The sequence below is a fragment of the Periplaneta americana genome, chromosome 7 (genome assembly GCF_040183065.1).
Source record: "Periplaneta americana isolate PAMFEO1 chromosome 7, P.americana_PAMFEO1_priV1, whole genome shotgun sequence".
NCBI classification, from domain to species: domain Eukaryota; kingdom Metazoa; phylum Arthropoda; class Insecta; order Blattodea; family Blattidae; genus Periplaneta; species Periplaneta americana.
In genome coordinates, this window is record NC_091123.1 from 91,005,353 (window position 1) to 91,023,373 (window position 18,021).

At 34.5% G+C, this 18,021-nt stretch overlaps 1 protein-coding gene across 3 annotated transcripts in view; it reads right to left on the reverse strand.

Moving 5' to 3' along the window:
- Positions 1-4,961: 4,961 nt before the first annotated feature.
- Positions 4,962-18,021, reverse strand: part of Cog7 (conserved oligomeric Golgi complex subunit 7) — a 95,051-nt gene continuing 81,991 nt past the window's right edge. For all 3 annotated transcript variants that reach the window (XM_069831039.1, XM_069831037.1, XM_069831038.1), the window contains 2 exons: positions 17,583-17,832; positions 4,962-6,661 (listed from right to left, as the gene is read on the reverse strand). In XM_069831039.1, coding sequence (XP_069687140.1) covers positions 6,492-6,661; positions 17,583-17,832 — 420 coding nt within the window. In that variant the 3' untranslated portion in view covers positions 4,962-6,491. The remainder of the gene's footprint in view (positions 6,662-17,582; positions 17,833-18,021) is intronic.

The following is an 18,021-nucleotide window of genomic DNA, read 5'->3' on the forward strand; positions in this document are numbered from 1 at the left end:
CATTGCTGTTTCTAAGAGAGTGACATCAGATGTTGAATTTTCTATTAACATTTTTTTTTTTTTTCCCAATTAACCTTCGAGCATAAACAGTTTACATTGAAATTTTTTTAATGTGATATCTGTATGTTTTAGGATTAGATCTTGTTAACCTAATCTGAAACAAACTTACTCTCTAACTTCTTTCGTGTTTGTATTTACAGGTTATCTCACCCTCAATTTTCCCTGTGTTTAGAAATTGTCTAAAAGCTATTTGCTTTTCTTCTGTAATTTTACTAATCCTTCATCCCAATTTCTTATCCCATGTTTCCTCGTCGATTTTCGTTGTCCACTTAAAATATAGCAAATAAATAAAGTGACAAGAGATTCATAGGATCCCTGTAATTGTGTGAAACATTTGAAGGGTTTGCGGGAAAAACAATGAATGTCACAATTCTGTTAAGGTTGATGTAATTATCTAATTCAATGGATCACTACGAAATTTAGTGTTGTTATGAAAACTGGTAAAAAGGAGAATTACCACCACGAATACAGTAATCCTTTCCTTTATTTTCTATAGAAACAGCAATACATCTTGCAGTTATAGACTCAATTAGATCATTATCTTATCCTTAACAGGAATGTGACATCGTTTTTCCCACAAACCCTTCATTTGAATACCCCCATCCCTGGAATAAATATATAAAGTACATTGTTTCTCTATTCAGATACATAATATATCCTTATTCCACAGTAGTATTCATTTACGATCTGAGTTAGATGTTATTGTGATATTTAGATTTTTAATGAATTGAGTCTTATTTATAAGGAGTGTGAATATGATTGAGGGTGAAATAATTTAATGTAATTTATGTGCTGTACTATTATTATTTTTTCCTTCATGTCTTTGTTGAATATATACTAAGATGCAAAAAAAAAAAAAAAAAAAAAAAAAAATTAGAATGATGAATAATTTTTTAACAATTATAATAAGAATCTTAGTAAATTATTTTACATTACAATAATTAATTATTTTACATTACAATAATTAATTATTTTACACTCTTTACAATCTCAATTACAATTGTGAAGTTTTAGAGCTGTTGAAATCCCCTTTTTTGGGAGAGGGGAAACAAAACTTTGGTGCTACCATTGCAACAACAGAAACATGAACTGTTATGTTAACTGTGTGGAACAATACAGCACTTAGTACCATGTATTTCCTCCTTTGACATCAAATAGTACCGGTATTTCCTCCTCTGGGGCCTGTTTCTCAAAACTCATGGACTAGTAATACTAGTCTGTACAGTAGTAATATTAGTTTATTTTACAAGTCTGTGTTTCTAGAAACTACAAGGGTAAAGTAGTAGTTACCAGTTCACAGACTAGTAATATTGGTCGATTTCACCAGTTCATAAGTGATTCTGTTTCTCAAAATGCTAATCTAGTTGATTATACTAGTATTCAACAGGAATATTCCTACAAGACTCTAAAGACTGGTGATTTCTATATTATCAGTTACCAGTGACAAACTTTCTCAGATAATCAAAACAAATATTGTATTTATTTTTTTAATACATGTGGTTTAGTGATTCCGATTGAAGTGATGAAGCTGTTGTGAGAAGAGCTAAAACTATATCGAGAAAGAACAATTATTATTCCTTTACGGGAGCATTTATTTAAATATAATGAACAGTTTAGGTAAAGTGCTGAAAAGCTTGGAGTCAGCCTCGGTAGCGTACTTGGTATAGCGCTGGCCTTCTATACTCGAGGTTGCGGGTTCGATCCCAAGCTAGGTCGATGGCATTTAAATGTGTTTAAATGCGACAGGCTCATGTCAGTAGATTTACTGGCATGTAAAAGAACTGCTGCGGGACAAAATTCCGGCACACCGGCAATGCTGATATAACCTCTGCAGTTGCGAGCATCGTTAAATAAACCATAATTTGAATTTTGAAAAGCTTGGAGAGTTGTTAAATATAGTGGAACCTGCTATAACAAGACATATAATAGAAGTCATGCATTATCAGCAAAGCTTCAAATACAAATTGCTCTACAAATTGGGATGTTGATTATTTTCCAATGCCATCAGGTCTTTCTGTCCTAGACCAGCAATTCATCTAATACCAATTCATCAACTGCAGTAAATTTTGCTGGCTTTTCTCCTCCACTGCCAGTTCTTCTGGCATTGTCAATTAAATATAAAACTACACTAATTTATGAATAGATCAAATGTAAAACTGAATTTTTCATTAAGTTATAAGTGGCATTCATGTCGGCAGTAGACCCACTAACTACATAATATGTTTATATTATGATACCACAGTCTAGTATATACAGTCACGAAGCTCAATATGTAGTAAATATGCATCCATAGATAGTTGCTAACCACTAGGGTCGCTAATATTGCCTCATTACATACCATGCAAAATAGTACCCGCTCAGTCTATTGTTCCTAGCACCCTCACAACTCAAGCTTCGTGACTGTATATACTAGACTGTGATGATATTGTGAACTTGAATTAGTACTCATCAAAGTTGCTTTCTTAATGTTGGGCCAGTAAGTGTCCCTAATATATGCATAATCTTTGTTCTGAGGTATCAGTTCCACAGCCTCACACATTACAACATTTTTTGTCCATTCGTTTGCTTTATAATTTTTCTTATTGTGCTTGAAAAAGCACCGAATAGTATATCTTTTGATTCATTAATCATATTGAGTATAGTTAATTTGCTTTCAATTGATAGAATTTTAACCGAAAAGAGAAATCAAAACCAAAACACAAAAAACTTAGCCTTCTAACCTCAAATAACAATACCTACCAATTACTATAAACAAATGAACTCACAGCTGGCTAGTGAAAGAGATCATGTGACTAGTGAAAAATTGTCACAAGTTACTAGACTGGTAAAATAGTTTGAGAAACAGAATCTACTAGAGCTGGTGAAATATACTCTGGTAACTAGTAACTGGTGAACTACTAAACTAGTATTTTTGAGAAACATGCCCCTGGTGTCAATTACTGCCTGTATCCTTCTTGGCATACTCTGAATGAGGTTTCTGACCACCTGTTGGTCAATTTCTCCCCATTCATAGAGAAGTGCCCTTTGAAGCTCTGGCAGATATCGAGCACGAATTTTTTTCTCCAATGTGTTCCATATTTGTTCAATGGGGTTGAGATCAGGGCTGAAAGCTGGCCAGACCATGCATTGAACACCCACAGTGTCCAGAAATTGAGAGATGCAGATGAGCATTGTCGTGCATTGTTGTTTAGTTAACTGTCCAAAGACAGGTGTGAACCTCACAAGTGATATCAACAAGCACCACTCATGAGGCAACTAGACCAGAGATGAGGTAGAGTGCCCAGTTCCTTTCCCCCTCCATTGCATCATCACCGACTAGCTACATATTACACTAATCAGATTTCAGATGGCGTTTTCTTTCCATAACCAAATGGAACAACATATCGATGGCTGAGAACCAAACTGTTCTAAGTCCAACTTTTTATAAGAAAGAAATCGTGTGTTTCATTGTGTTCCAGTTCTTATCTGCATATATGAATCGAACAAAATTGTAAATATTCCCCTCCATAAGGTTGCTATGAAGCTATTCCAAATTGTTTCATGAAGCTTTGAATGTCAGGAGCTTAAAATAGCTCTCCTGGAAAAAAAAAAAAATGTAAAATGGACTTGGAACAGTCTGGTTCTGGGCCATCGATGATGTTAAGGACTGGATTAATCTTGCTCAGGATAGAGACTGATGGCAGACTTATGTGAAGACGGTAATGAACCTCCAGGTTCTCTATGAGCCATTTGTAAGTTAGTTACTTGTGGTAGTGAATATTTCTCTTCATTGCTGTAGTAATATTTTATTCTTTTTATCTTCCACATCAGTATTATTCTAGCTCTCTTTCATTCCCTTGCAAGGATACATACATTAATAAGTAACAGAATTTAAAATTGAATTTTTATATAGATACCCTTTTCTATATTTGTTAATGCAGTATTTCATTCTAATAATAAAGAGCAAATTGTTTACATGTACTGCCTGTACTACTGACTTGACAATAGAAATTGCAGCTCTGTATCGGTAAGCTACCCCTTTAGGTATTCAGTGTTTTATTTCTAGCTCGCAGAGAAACAGCCAAAAACAGTGCAAGCCTGCATGATATGACACAACTTATCCAACCCACATAAGAATTAACTCAGCCTGAGCCCAGCCCATATTCATTATTTGAATTTTGTGCTGAAATACGAGTATTTCATTCATGCGGGATGATTTAAGCTTATTGATCTGTGTTGGAAGAATGATTTGTCACAAGTTCAACCATAATCATTTCATCATTCCAATTTCTCGAAAAAAATGTTAAGGCAAACTGAATGACATTCATAACATTGTAGTTACCTACTTCATGCATTTAATGTGAACGTAAGTTTCTCGTTCAAGATTTACTAGGCATGTAAAAATTTCTGCTCGGACTATAACAGAGAAAAAAATTAAAGGCTTCGGACAAATTAATCAGCCAAATATTTTTATAATATTAACACAGTAATGAAGTTATTGTTATCAGTGTTCATACAGTGAAAAAAATAAATAAATTTTAAATGCTAAATTATGTCGTAAATTTAAAATCTGCAAAGGCATGAAACATACTATAAACTTTTCAGTAGCAAAGTTGGCTGGTTAAGAAACAAATTGACAATGCAAACAATTGAAGCATATCGTTACCTCAGAACAGTGGGATAAAAATTGCTATTGAACATAGAGTGCAATGTGTAAACAAACTTTTGATTTCATGGATATGTGAAAATAAAGAGTTCTGGAAGACCTTCGAAATAAGTCACTGATAAAAATGTGAGGACAATACAACAAAAAACTTACCATAACTGACAACACTGCTGCCACAATAGAAATACCTCATCACTTACCAGTTCTGTTCATCACATTTTTTCCAACATTATTGAACATGACATACATTGTGGTAAGATTTGTTCCAAACTCTTGAAAAAAAAAAAAGTTTGTCGTGACCTTAAACCAGTAACAGTGCTAGGGCTATCATGGGAGGCATAGGGTGAACCATTATCTTAGTGGGGCTAGTGTTTTCTGCACATTAAAGATTGAAGGGCTTGGAATAGAGGAGACTTCACTAAAAGTTTATTGACAGATCCATTGTTTTGTATGTTAGCACTGCACATTTATAGGTAATTTGAAATATCCTCAATTTTCCTTTTGTCAAGCCATTAAAGAATCGTATGAAAGGAAAAAAAAAAGCGTAATTATTTTTAGTTTCTTTTTGCTTGAAGGAAACCTGGAAATTTACATGCTCAAAAAATAATTTTCAGGGATCCAAACACTCACAACCAAGAGATCTTCAGTCAGCTACTTGTATTTGTCCTCTTTAGGACTACTTTCCAAGATCCTGTATAACTGAAAAAGTCTTCATTATATTGGCATGATGTTTATCTCACCAGTCACTGATATCAACAGTTTGTTTTGTTCTTATTGTTGCTGTAACACGCTAAATGTCACCAAATGGCATTCCAAGTATTTAAAGTTACATATCTATTTGGAAGGTGGCTGCAAGAGATAGAGAAGAGAAAATAAGACTCAGGAGGGAATGATCTTAAAACAGCAGAGCATAACAAGACAGATAGGTGAGTGTGCAAACAGGCAGACAGATGGACAGAAAGACAGAATGATAGACGGATGGGTGAACAGACAGATAGGTGGATGGGCAGGCAGGCAGCCATACAAACAGATTCTATGCAATTCATAAAGGCACTGCGACTTATGATACACTATAATTGGAATTTAAATACAGATTTTTTTTAATTTAATGCAAAATACATACAACAGAACTCATCAACAAGATAGGCAGAGCAAGGATAAACTTGCTGAAGAGATACGAATAAACAGTCATTAATTTATTGATTTTGAAAGGTAACTATCTATTGAAAAAACATTTGTACTACTAAATGTATATTTACAGGTTTTACAAATACATCTTACAAAGTATCATGAACTCGAAATGTCTGATACTAGTTACATGTATTATGTACATTTCAATACTTTCAAAACAATACACATAATAATAAATGCTTCCCTTGACAGCAATGTTAAAATTATTTGGTACTTATAGCATAATCTTCTCCTCTGTCACAAAATTACAAATACTTGTTGTCAGGGCTTGAAGTGGGACAGGATGCAGAAGGATGGCATCCCAGCTCCTTTTGAAATGTCTTAAAACTATCCCATTACTTCTTAGCACCTCTTAGTATGTAATGCATATGTGACTCTATTTTAATGCATGCTATTTAAACTGTAATATGTTTGTAGGTCTAGATGAAACACAGACTATACTTCACACGGCATATTTTCATAACTTATGTCTATGAATTAAAATGGGGAAACCATCCCAGTTCTTTTTTCATTCCACCTCAAGCACTGTATTGTTGTTATACATATCTGATAAGATTATTTTTTAATTATAAATAAATCTCTTCTTATATATTTATCATGACGATGTAATATTTCTCATTTGCCTTACTGCTGCCACCAAGCGTGGAGAACATCCAGAACTCTTAGTCTGATACTCATCTGGTGTCAATCTAAGCAACATTGACAACTGCTGTAGATGTTCTGGCAATGTTAATCCTAAATCTTCCAATACATTCCCCAAGTAGTCTAGAAAAGAAAAGAAAAATATTTAAATTTCAAACTGATGGCATTTCATTTCATTATATTCAGTGATATTTGAAATATTATAGGGCCCTTATGCTAGCTTTGGTTTACCCTTTAATTTTTAATTTTATAAACTTCTTTTATTAAAAGTGTGCCTAGACTGACGAAGTATACTAGGTATTTATGAACGTGTATAGATTTAGGGTGGCCCTTAGCTATAGGTAATTTTCCGAAAGTTAAAATTGTGCTGCTCCCACCCCCTTATCTTGTTCCAATCGACAAAAAAAAAAAATGATCTGTGCAAATTTACAGCTCAATTGGACAACTGCTTGGCGACCCTCAAATGCTTTGAAGTTGGAACACAGTATATGCGACAATTAATTCCATATAAAAGCGGTATACTCTTCCCGATCTCGACCATTTCTTTTTTTCTTCTTAGAGAAATTTATATAGACATTCTGGCAACTCCAGCAATTGTTTAAAAATATTCTGAACGAAATTTCCCAAAAGTTAATTCGAAAAATTCCTGAAAATAAAATGAAAAATTTAAGAAATATAAGGTTTTTTTTTTTTTTTTTTAGTAATGCACACAACTTCTGTAAGAGAGAAACATTTTTATTTACTACAATAATTTGTATAGAATCAAAACACTATGTAAATGAACGAACATTGAACATTATTTTTTCCTAAGGGAGGATTTAGTAGCAGTTGGATATTTTTTACAGTCTCTGGTAACAATCTGTAAAACAAATTGTTTCTCAGTTTCATCTTTTGTGAGAATATTATTGTAATCCTGAATGAGTTTGACTTCTCTTTCTGCAACATCCTTCACAACAACTATCTTCTAAAGTTTTTCAATTCCACTTTTGTAAACAGGACCATCCTTCCAAGTTGAAAGGTCTTTGCTGAGGAAATCAGTGCCGATAGAAAATCTCGTGAAGAAAATTTTAGTACCAGGAGTTACAAAAGACGAAAACTCAATATTTGTAAAGGAAGAAAAATCATTCTGTTGCAGAATGTAGCTCTTCAGTTGATTTCTTCTTTTTCTTCTTCCAGTATAACTTGAGCCATATTTGCTTTAACCGCTGTTAGAACAGTCATCAAATAAGGACAGAACCACAGTTTCGGGAACTAAGTACCAGAGATGGTTGGAAAATTTGTTTGCAGCAGCCTGATTTCTGGATCAATATCCAGATAATTTATCAGTTCACGCATTAATAGGAAATCACGATAAGGTGCTTTAATTACTTCTGATGACAGAAACCAGGCTCGAACACAGCCCACACTCGAGCAAGAAAAATACATAATTAATCTCCTTAAAGAGTTCCTCTCCTTATGAGATACCTGAAATTGATCTTGAAACAAGTATATCTTGAATGCAAAAATTGCTTTTGCCATTCACCTAGCATGACTTCCAGCTCCTAGTATATGAAACGATATCCCGTTCTTTGGAATGCTGCCAAGAAAAATCATCGTTAAAAATTCTTATCCTCTTCATTTATCATCTGTCTCAAAGCTCTGAATGAACTATGTCAAAAAGATCGTCCATAATTTCCACAAAGATATCTCTTTTTTCTTTTCCCTTACCTGCAGTTCTACTCAAATTTCTATAAACCTTTCCAATCATCATAGAGTTTGAATAACTTATGAACACAGTGGTAACTTTTTCTAGTACGCATTCGTGCTTTTTGCCAAAAAATTAAAACTTCTTGAATCACCAATGCTACACTTTCCTTTGTTGTAAGATTTACAACTTGAACATTGTAGAAGAAAATGCTTAAAACTTGCCAGTTTGAAGGTAGTTTGGCTCCGATGATTTAATTGGAGATGTACACTACTGTGCAAAAGTCTTAGGCAGGTAATAAAAATGGTAAAAAAAGAACAAAAATGCCATGAAAAATAAAGTATTTATTACGAAAATATTTAGAAAACACAAAAAAACATAATACCACACAAAAGAGTCACTCAGTAGGTTTACGACACTAATATGATGTGTAACTGCCTTTAGCCAACAATACCTCTTGAATTCTCTTAGGTATACTTTCCTGCAATTTCTGGAGAATTATGGCAGGAATATTCCTCAATGCTTCCAAAAGCATCTGCCACAATGCAGTTGCAGACTTTGGTTGTTTTTTCACCTTCTCTCTGTCCAGATAATCCCATAAACACTCGATAATACTTAAATCTGGACTCTGAGAAGGCCAGTCCATTAGCTGAACATTTTCTCTAGCTTGTTTTCGCTGCAAGTAGGTTTTCACTATATTTGCTGTGTGCTTCGGATCATTGTCCTGTTGAAAAACAAAATCTCTTCCAATTAATCGCAAACCTGACGACATTGCATGATGAATCAATATTTGTTTGTATTTAACAGCTGTCAGCTTACCTTCAATTCTTATTAAATCATCCACTCCATTTGCACTGACACAACCCCATACTTGTACACTACCACAGTTGTTGCGGACATGCCTCCTTTAATCGTTCTCCTTTCCTCCGCCTGACATACTGCCTTCGATGACTTCCGAAGATTTCAAATTTTGAATCGTCGCTCCAAAGGACTTGTTTCCATTGATTGGCTTCCCAAAGTTTGTGTTCTCTTGCGAATTATAATCGCTTTGTTCTATTACCCTTCTGTAAGAAAGGTTTTCTTGCAGGAACACGTCCATGAAGATCATTTTTAGGAGTGACCGTCGTACTGTAGATGCATGTATTGTAGTATTACAGTTTTCAGAAAGTTCTGCTGCCAGTTGTGCACTTGAAGTTGCTCTATTTCTCAGGGCTGTCACTTTCAGATATTGTTAGTCCCTTGCAGTCAATTTCTTGGTCCGTTTTCGATCATCTACTGTCCCTAACTCTAGCTTTTTCTTCAGAATCTCCTGTACCGCGCAATGCGATACACCAGTTTATCGTGCAATACTTGCTTGAGAATGATCCTGTTCATTCAAAAAGCAAATTTTGTATCTCATTTCAACTGAAATTTTCACCATAGCTGCTTTTTTTCTTATTTAACCTACTAAGAAGAAACAGTCTATCACTACCTTCAGTGTTGTTCTATCCTTAAAGAAACACAAAATTTCATCTAGTACACAGCATGGACTACAACTTGTTCAGTTTATATGCAATTTGTAAACACAACCCTCAGTATACCCCAACGAGGGTTGTGTGATGGATCTACAGAGGAATGTGGTGTTTACATTAAGCTTGGTTTTGATGACGGAGACGAATTCTTGTACTTATTTCACCAGTAAGACTTCATTCTAACTCGTTTTAGACCACTTTCATTCTCAATTCTAGGAACTAGAACATAATATATACGTATTGCATGGGGTGCCTAAGACTTTTGCACAGTAGTGTAGTCAACAAGAGAGACATAAAAGTATTGTGTTAACTTATGTGACGAACCACGTGAAGAGGTTGATGCCATTTTACAACTCTAGGAAAAACGTCTTGAAAGTCACTTTACACGAGCAGTGAGCAGGTCAGCACAGACCGTTCTGAATCAATAAGTGAAACATTATTCATCAACAAGATCATGTTTAGTTATAAAATAAGTGAATAAAACAACAATAATAATAATAATAATAATAATAATAATAATAATGTACATTAGGTTTATCTAATAATATTAGAAAAACTATTTTACGGGCTAAAATTTCAAAACTTCATGGTCGATGAGGGTCGCCTTGCAGTTGTCCGATTGAGCTGAAAATTTGCACAGATCGTTTTTTTGTTGATTGGAACAAGATAGAGGGGTGGGAGCTAAACTTTTAGAAAGTTGAAAAATAAGGGCCACCCTAATAGATATAAATAAGGAACTTGTAATTTGAAAAAATAAAAGAGTAAATAAAGAAACCTATGTCATCAAATACCACTATATCACCTTTACTTTTTAACTTTTCTCTAGGATATGCCATTTGGAAAGTCCAGAAAAACAAAGAGGGTTTGGAATTGAGTGGGTTATACAGCTGCTTGTTTATGCGGACAACATGAGTATGTTAGGAAAAAATCCACAAACGATTAGGAAAAACATGGGAATTTTACTTGAAGCAAGTAAAGAGATGGGTTTGGAAGTACTTCTCGAAAAGACAACTATAGGATTCCCTCTCGTGAACCAAACATAGTACGAAATGGAAATATAAAAATTGGAAATTTATCCTTTGAAGAGGTGGAGAAATTCAAATATCTTGGAGCAATAATAACAAACATAAATGACACTCGAAGAGGAAATTAAATGTAGAACAAATATGGGAAATGCCTGCTATTATTAGGTTATGAAGCTTTTGTCATCCAGTCTCCTTTCAAAAAAATTGAAAGTTAGAATCTATAAAACAGTTTTATTATTGGTTGTTCTCTGTGGTTGTGAAACTTGACTCTCACTTTGAGAGAGGAACAGAGATTACGGCTGGGATCGGCAAAAATGTCGTGATCACTAGCAATAGTGATGTCGCAGGGGCAGCACAGTAAACTGTCTTTGCTTCATCCCCTCCCTTCCATCCAACTCCAATACACAGGCATCTATCAGTGGCAGGTTACTTGATAAGATTTAGATTGCTTCTTTCTCAAAACCTTCAAGTCTGTTTGGAAACATGTGTTTAAGGAAGAATGGGAAGAACAGTACTTATTGTGCATATGGTGACAATGTAGACGCCTTTTGTGTTCTAAAATTATAATAGGTACTTATAAATCAGACATCTAGCGACATTATGACATGTCATAAAATGATCACGAAATCATAGATAAGCATGAACATATCCAATGTAAGTGTAAACGGAAATGTATACAGTAGAAAATAAGTATAAACATAATTTTCTTTTTGTAGGGCTGGATGGGATGAAGCAATTAAAACATTAAAAGAAAAAATTAAATTCAAATAACAGTTCCGGTACTAAAATATGGTGAAACGAGCTATGAGTCAAAGGGAACTCCATGCAAATTATGTTATTTCTCTGGAAATCGCAAAATCATTGAAGTGCTATAATGAAGGACAGTTCATTAAAACATGTCTGAATAAAGTTGCTAACATTATTTGTCCACAATAATCTGATGTTTTTAACATTATGGAATTATCCACACGAACAATACAAAGGAGGGTAAAGGATATTGAAACACTAGCTGAACGAGAAATAAAATCAAAGATGCATAACAGTGGTCTAATCTCTCGCTTTAGGTGGAAACACAGATACTGATACAGTAGAATTGGTAATGTTCACTAGTGAAGTTACGAAGGATATCTCTGTATAAGAATATTTGATTGATGTCATTACACTTAAAGAAAATACAACAGGAGAGGAGTTATTCCAAGCATGAAGAAAATAGAAGATATGAATCTGAACATAAAGCAGCTTGTCTCTGTAGTAACATACGGGACTCGAAATACGACTTTAAAAAAGTCTACTAGGTGGAGTAATGTTTTATTAAGACAGCTGGAAATAAGTGAGGACATAAAACGTTGCCATTGTATAACACACCAGACTGGGTTAGGTTCATTTAAAATGCTCTCCATAGAAAATATGTGTAGTCCTATCATAGGTCGCCTGCTATTATACCCTACATAGCTGCTATGTTTGGCTCTATAGCCTATTCAATATATTTCGAAACACTTGTTTTCTACAAAAACTTGTAATATTTAAATGAAGATTGTGACTAGCAGACGAAAATTTGCGAGTTGTATTAAGAGTGGCAATTTGTGACATATTTTCCTAGGTTGTTGTAGCACACGAAATATAATATGTCCATCTATAAATCAATATTGTGTAGTCTATGTCAGTTGCTTGTGTTGAGAGGCCGCCACTGGGATCCGAATGGAGTGTTCTATACACCTCGATTAATATTAAATCTTATGTACCGGTATTGCAGCTTGTGTTCAGTGATATTGTGATTACAAATTTGCCGACAGCTGGGTTAAGGGATTTGAGAATAAGGTGCTTAGGAAAATATTTGGCCTAAGAGGGATGAAGTTGCAGAAGAATGGAGAAAGTTACACAAATAGGAACATTAAATCCAGACGTTTGAGATGGGCAGAGCATGTAGCACCTATGGGTGAATCCAGAAATGTACATAAAGTGTTAGTTGGTATGCCTGAGGGAAAAAGACCTTGGGAAGGCCGAGACGTAGAAGGGAGGATAATATTAAAATGGATTTGAGAGAGGTGGATTATCTGCTCTTCATTAGAAGAAGTAGACAGATTATTATCGTTAGGGACTGTAACACTGTTTGTGAACCAAGTTTGCATTAGTCTGGACGAGCCTTTACTCACAATGGATGTACTGCATCTCGAATGCTGAGAGCCACACAAAAATAGAATAGAATATAAATCGCTCATCCCAAAAACAGTGGTCTGAGTTTTTCTCATGCAAAATTCAGAAGTTGTCTGCTAGCACCATTTGTTGGTGGCATGTGTCTGCACTCACTCTAGTTGCATGAATAATATATATGCAGTAGAGTTCGTCTCTTGGAGTATTCAGTTGCGGGTCAGAGTGTAAACAGTGTACATTGGCATCATTAGGCGAATTAATCCCATGAATGTTGTCAAAATATTAGAGGCAATGTTGCGATGTGCCGAATATGGAAATGTAATCGGAGTCGAGGGATATGGAGTTCATGAATAATGTTATATAGCAGTCATGGGAAAAGTGCCTTATTGTGTTTCCTCTCCTTTGCCCGTGTTTTAACCTCTTCCACCGATACCACGACTTGCCTACTTTTACTAGGCAAGCACCAGTATGTCTTTCATAACGTTTGAATGGTCATCAGTGGTGGAGTCATGTCTCGTGGTAGAGCAAAGAAATATATTTTCAAACTCGAATGGGAACTAAAGTACTTTTGTGTCGTTCATAATGATAAGGCATTTTGTTTGTTCTATTGTGCCCTGTTTAATGTGCGACGACATTTTAACACTCACGCAAATGATTACAGTGAACTATGTTTTTCAGGTGTATTTCAATTGTTATTTAATTTCATTTTTCACATTGTGGTTGTCATATAGATAGTTGGTTGTCACATTATATATGTATACTACTTTTTACAAAATGTTTGTGATTTTAAGATATTCCAAATTACGCATATTCAAAAGTATACTTTTTATATTCCTTCTGTATATGCCCAAACCGTCTCAGAAAGTTGTAAGAGTAAAGGAAACTAGACATGAGCCTGCTTTAGTTTGTTTAGGAACAAACGTAATTCGAGTCAGTTATCTTATCTCGAAGCACAAAGCCGAAAATTTGAAATGTTTCTCAGAAGGAGAATTTATTTGAGAATGTTTGATAATTGTCTCCGAGCGTCTTTGTCTGGAAAAAAACTGAAGTATTTAAATCAATAAGTCTCTTTCGGCGAACTTACGGAAATTATGGAAACAGCTAAGGACGTTGAAGATCAGCAAAAAGTAAAATTGAGAGAGTTGATATGGTACTCTTTAGCTATCGACGAAAAGATACAAAAGACACTGCGCAATTAGCCATTTTTCTATGGGGTGTGGATTCTGAACTTAGCATGTTTGGAGATTTTCTTGATTTTGTATGTTTAAGAGGCAATACAAGGGGAAATGATATTTTCGAAGCTGTCTTTGAAGTTGTGACAAAATATGAATTATTCTGGGAAAAAAATGTATTTGTAGAGCCACAGATGGCACACCAGCAATGATAGGGTAACATAATGGCTTCCTAGCTATATTACGACGATTTCTAAAATCCATTAATGAATCATCAGATGAATTAGTTGCAATTCACTGCATAATACATAGAGAGGCATTACACGAAGTCTTGATAATGTCATGCAGATAGTCGTAAAAACCAAAACAATGAGTATTAGTTTTATGTTTTGTAATAAAAGAGTATTATTTTGGTTACATTTAATTAAATATAATATATTTATGTGTAGTTATGCAGTACCTTATTGATTTGAATAATAATAGATCGAAATAGTTATAATCCGATCGCGTTCTGCCACTGGTGATGTCTTGTGTACAAACAGAAGTTCAAAGAAGGAAGTATGTGTATTGCTGCTGTTGGAAAGTGGTGTGGATTAATAAAACAAAAAGCGAGTTCCTCTCCTTTTTCCCACGCCTGTTATATAGCATAATAATTCACAAATATCTAGGTGGAAATGATAAAGAAATGCATGATGATACGCTAGATAGGGATAATGATTTTGAAGGACAGACAGAGTCCATGCCTGAAGACGGCTGTACAGTAGTACAAAACTTTTATCTCCAGAGTAATAGTAACAGAAACCTTCAAAGTGAGTGCAAATCATCTCCGCCCAAAATGTCGAGGCCCAGTATATTAGAAGATATTTATGACAGCATACTGGAGAACATTTATGAAGACTACTGCAATCGTGGCTTCAACTCCTATAGCAAATTTATTAGGTGCTAAGAGTGAATTGAAAATATATCAAATACCAAGTTAATTTTAAATTAATGTCACTAGCAAAAGGCAAGACTGAGCTCACTTCGAGGAAAACAGGCTATCACAATTAAAAACTTTTAATTCTGAATATGGCATTTCTTCCAGGGATATTACTATGTTCATTACACATAAGAACAGAGAAGAAGATTATAGTATTCATCAGAAGGCGCAAGAGTTTGTGAAGTGAAGGGATATCTAACAGAGGGGAGTGTGGACAAAGAAAATGCTTAGAACAGTGACTATAGTCAATTTAATTATGAAATGTCTTCATTGTCAACACTATCTCACAGAGGAGAGAACTACAGCTGGTGTGTTGCAGTCTGTGCATAGCTCTAGACACAGCTATAGAATTGATGTGACTTTATCAATGAATGACAGATTAGCTAACAAGCTGTATATCTGTTTTCAAAAGACAAAAGGCACTTTGGGTCCAAATGTTTGAAAGAAACTTGAAACAATATGTCCACGAAACATTCATGTGAAGGCAACCAAGAGTGGAAAAGAGACAAAAGAGCATATGAAACGTTTTCTAACTTCAATCCTTGGTGAGCATGTAAGTGAGAAGAGGCTATTGCTGTGTGATTCCTGGTCAGGCCTTGAAGATCGTACTCTTTTAGATGAAAGTTTTCCAGATATGTTACACTCAAGATATTGCCACCGAACACAATAAAATATTTCCAATCTCTTGATATGTACTTCTTTTGGCAATATAAGCTCTATCTGAGATGTGAAAAACCACCAGCAAAGTTACACAATCACAGTTTGATCATTAGACTTCACTTTGTGATATACAATCAACTTTCTGAACCAAAGTACAAGCCTGTGTTGTAATATGCTCGGCAAAAGGCAGGTTATGACTAGGGAACAGATTTATTGGTGCTAAAACAGAAATTTATAACTTTATAAAATCCAATTTAGGACTTTCAGGAGTTTATATAAAATTAACTATTAATAATTTCAATTTTAATAAATATTTAATTTTAGATTGAATTTATGTACGAACTAGTGCTGACAATGAATGCTACTGAACTGAAGACTCAAATTCTATTGGTGAAAGGGACTTTTTCCTTAGACTGAACTGATGTTCAGTTTCATTTCGCATAATGGGGGTGCATTGACGCGAAAATTAATTTATAAACTCTTGTCTAACCTGAACAACCAACCACCCCTTTTATGCTAGAACGGACTTTTCCAAACAAACTTCGGTTCCAGGAAATTAGGTAAAATCTTCTTCCTTCCCAAGACCAATATGGAACAAACTTGCCAGACTAGTGTTTGTAAGGGAATTTTTTACAATCTGAATTACTTTTTTCATTTTTAGTGTATCAGTATTTTTATTTAAATATACGCAAAATACTAAAGAGGCGCTTTTCAGATATAAACATAATACATTTTTGGGCATTTATAACAGTTTATAGTTCATCTAGACATTTTAGGTCTTACAGAACTTTAATAAGAGGATACTGTGTACATGAAACATAGAGATCTCTGAATAACATATGTCTAGGACATAGCAAACAAAATAGGTATGGAACTACAAATCCATTCCCTAGTAATTACACTAACATACTATTACCATTATTTGAAAATGTAATTAGTGTGGCTTTTGATATTGGACTACTTGAATTCGGAAGTGATGATGGATGTGAAAAAGTGGCTTTTGTCAGATGTGCATATTGTTCAGTTCCACTTTGTTTTGATCACTTCAATGAAATTCCACACCTGCACTTTGAAGACTGAACAGCTGTACAACACTATCAGGTCAGTATAAAAAACTTTGTTGTTCAGGTATCATAATTATTTTAAAAAGAGGTTTTGTAACACTGTTGATGGGAAATGTAGCAATATAATCACGACATTGAAATATGTGTGTTTTTGGACCTCTTATATAGATATTTTGTTTCTTTGCATTACCAAAGTTCTTCTCTCTGACCTTGAATAGGTGATCATTCAAATGTCTCTTGGGTAAGACCTAGTTTTGCATGGAAATTACACATATCACTGTTTTTGTGATGAGCATGTTTTTGTGTAGTTCGAGGTCAAGCACAACCTTCGTCAGCAGATTAAATGTTACAATCCTAAATTGAAAACATAAGAGTATTTGGACCTTTTTTCTTTGCCAAAGAATCAACAGGTGAAGCATAACTGAATATGTTGGAACTAAATGAAAAGAGTGCATTGACTTGCAGATATCTGGTATTTTATTAAATCACAAGCACGTGTTTACAATACAGAATGTTGAAAGCTTTTTCTTGAAGTTATATTGAATGTATTTCAGTCAGAAGATGAAATCTTTTCATTATTTCATTCACTGAGCATAAAACAGTAATACTTTCTAGGTTTTGAGGAACATATTCACAAGATGCAAGGTGGAAAATCATCATTTCTGAAGTGTGTTTTAAATAACAGCACATACTTGTTTTTAGTCATGAAAGTATATCATTAATCACTAGATAGCAGCGATGTTTGAGGTGGTAGCCAATGACATCTGTAAAGAACTTTCAGGTATTTTATTTACTTACCAATATCTGTAGCTAACTGTTTACATGCACTGGGCCCCAATTCACAAATTCCAAGAATGTTGTCACAGTATGTTTGGCAAGTTCCACGAGCAATAATAGCAAGCAACACATCTGCAAATCCACCTTCAGTTTCTCCAGAGAGCATTCCATATTCAGCATCAGCTACATGCAGAGCCAAAGTTAGAGATGGGTTGTCTTGCAACATGAATGGCTCCAAGTGTTGTGGAAGGGTCATTAAATATTGTCCAATCTAGAACAAAAACATGGGTTTATTTTAAGAAAAGTGTCAATACCGGTACATCAAGTGATCTCTAATAACTACCTTAAATACTAATAAGCAATTCATATCTTATTGTTTTCCCACTTCAGATCTCTTATGGTATCCATCAATTTCTTTTTAATCTTTGAATTGTTTGGTTCATTCACAAACTTACGAGTT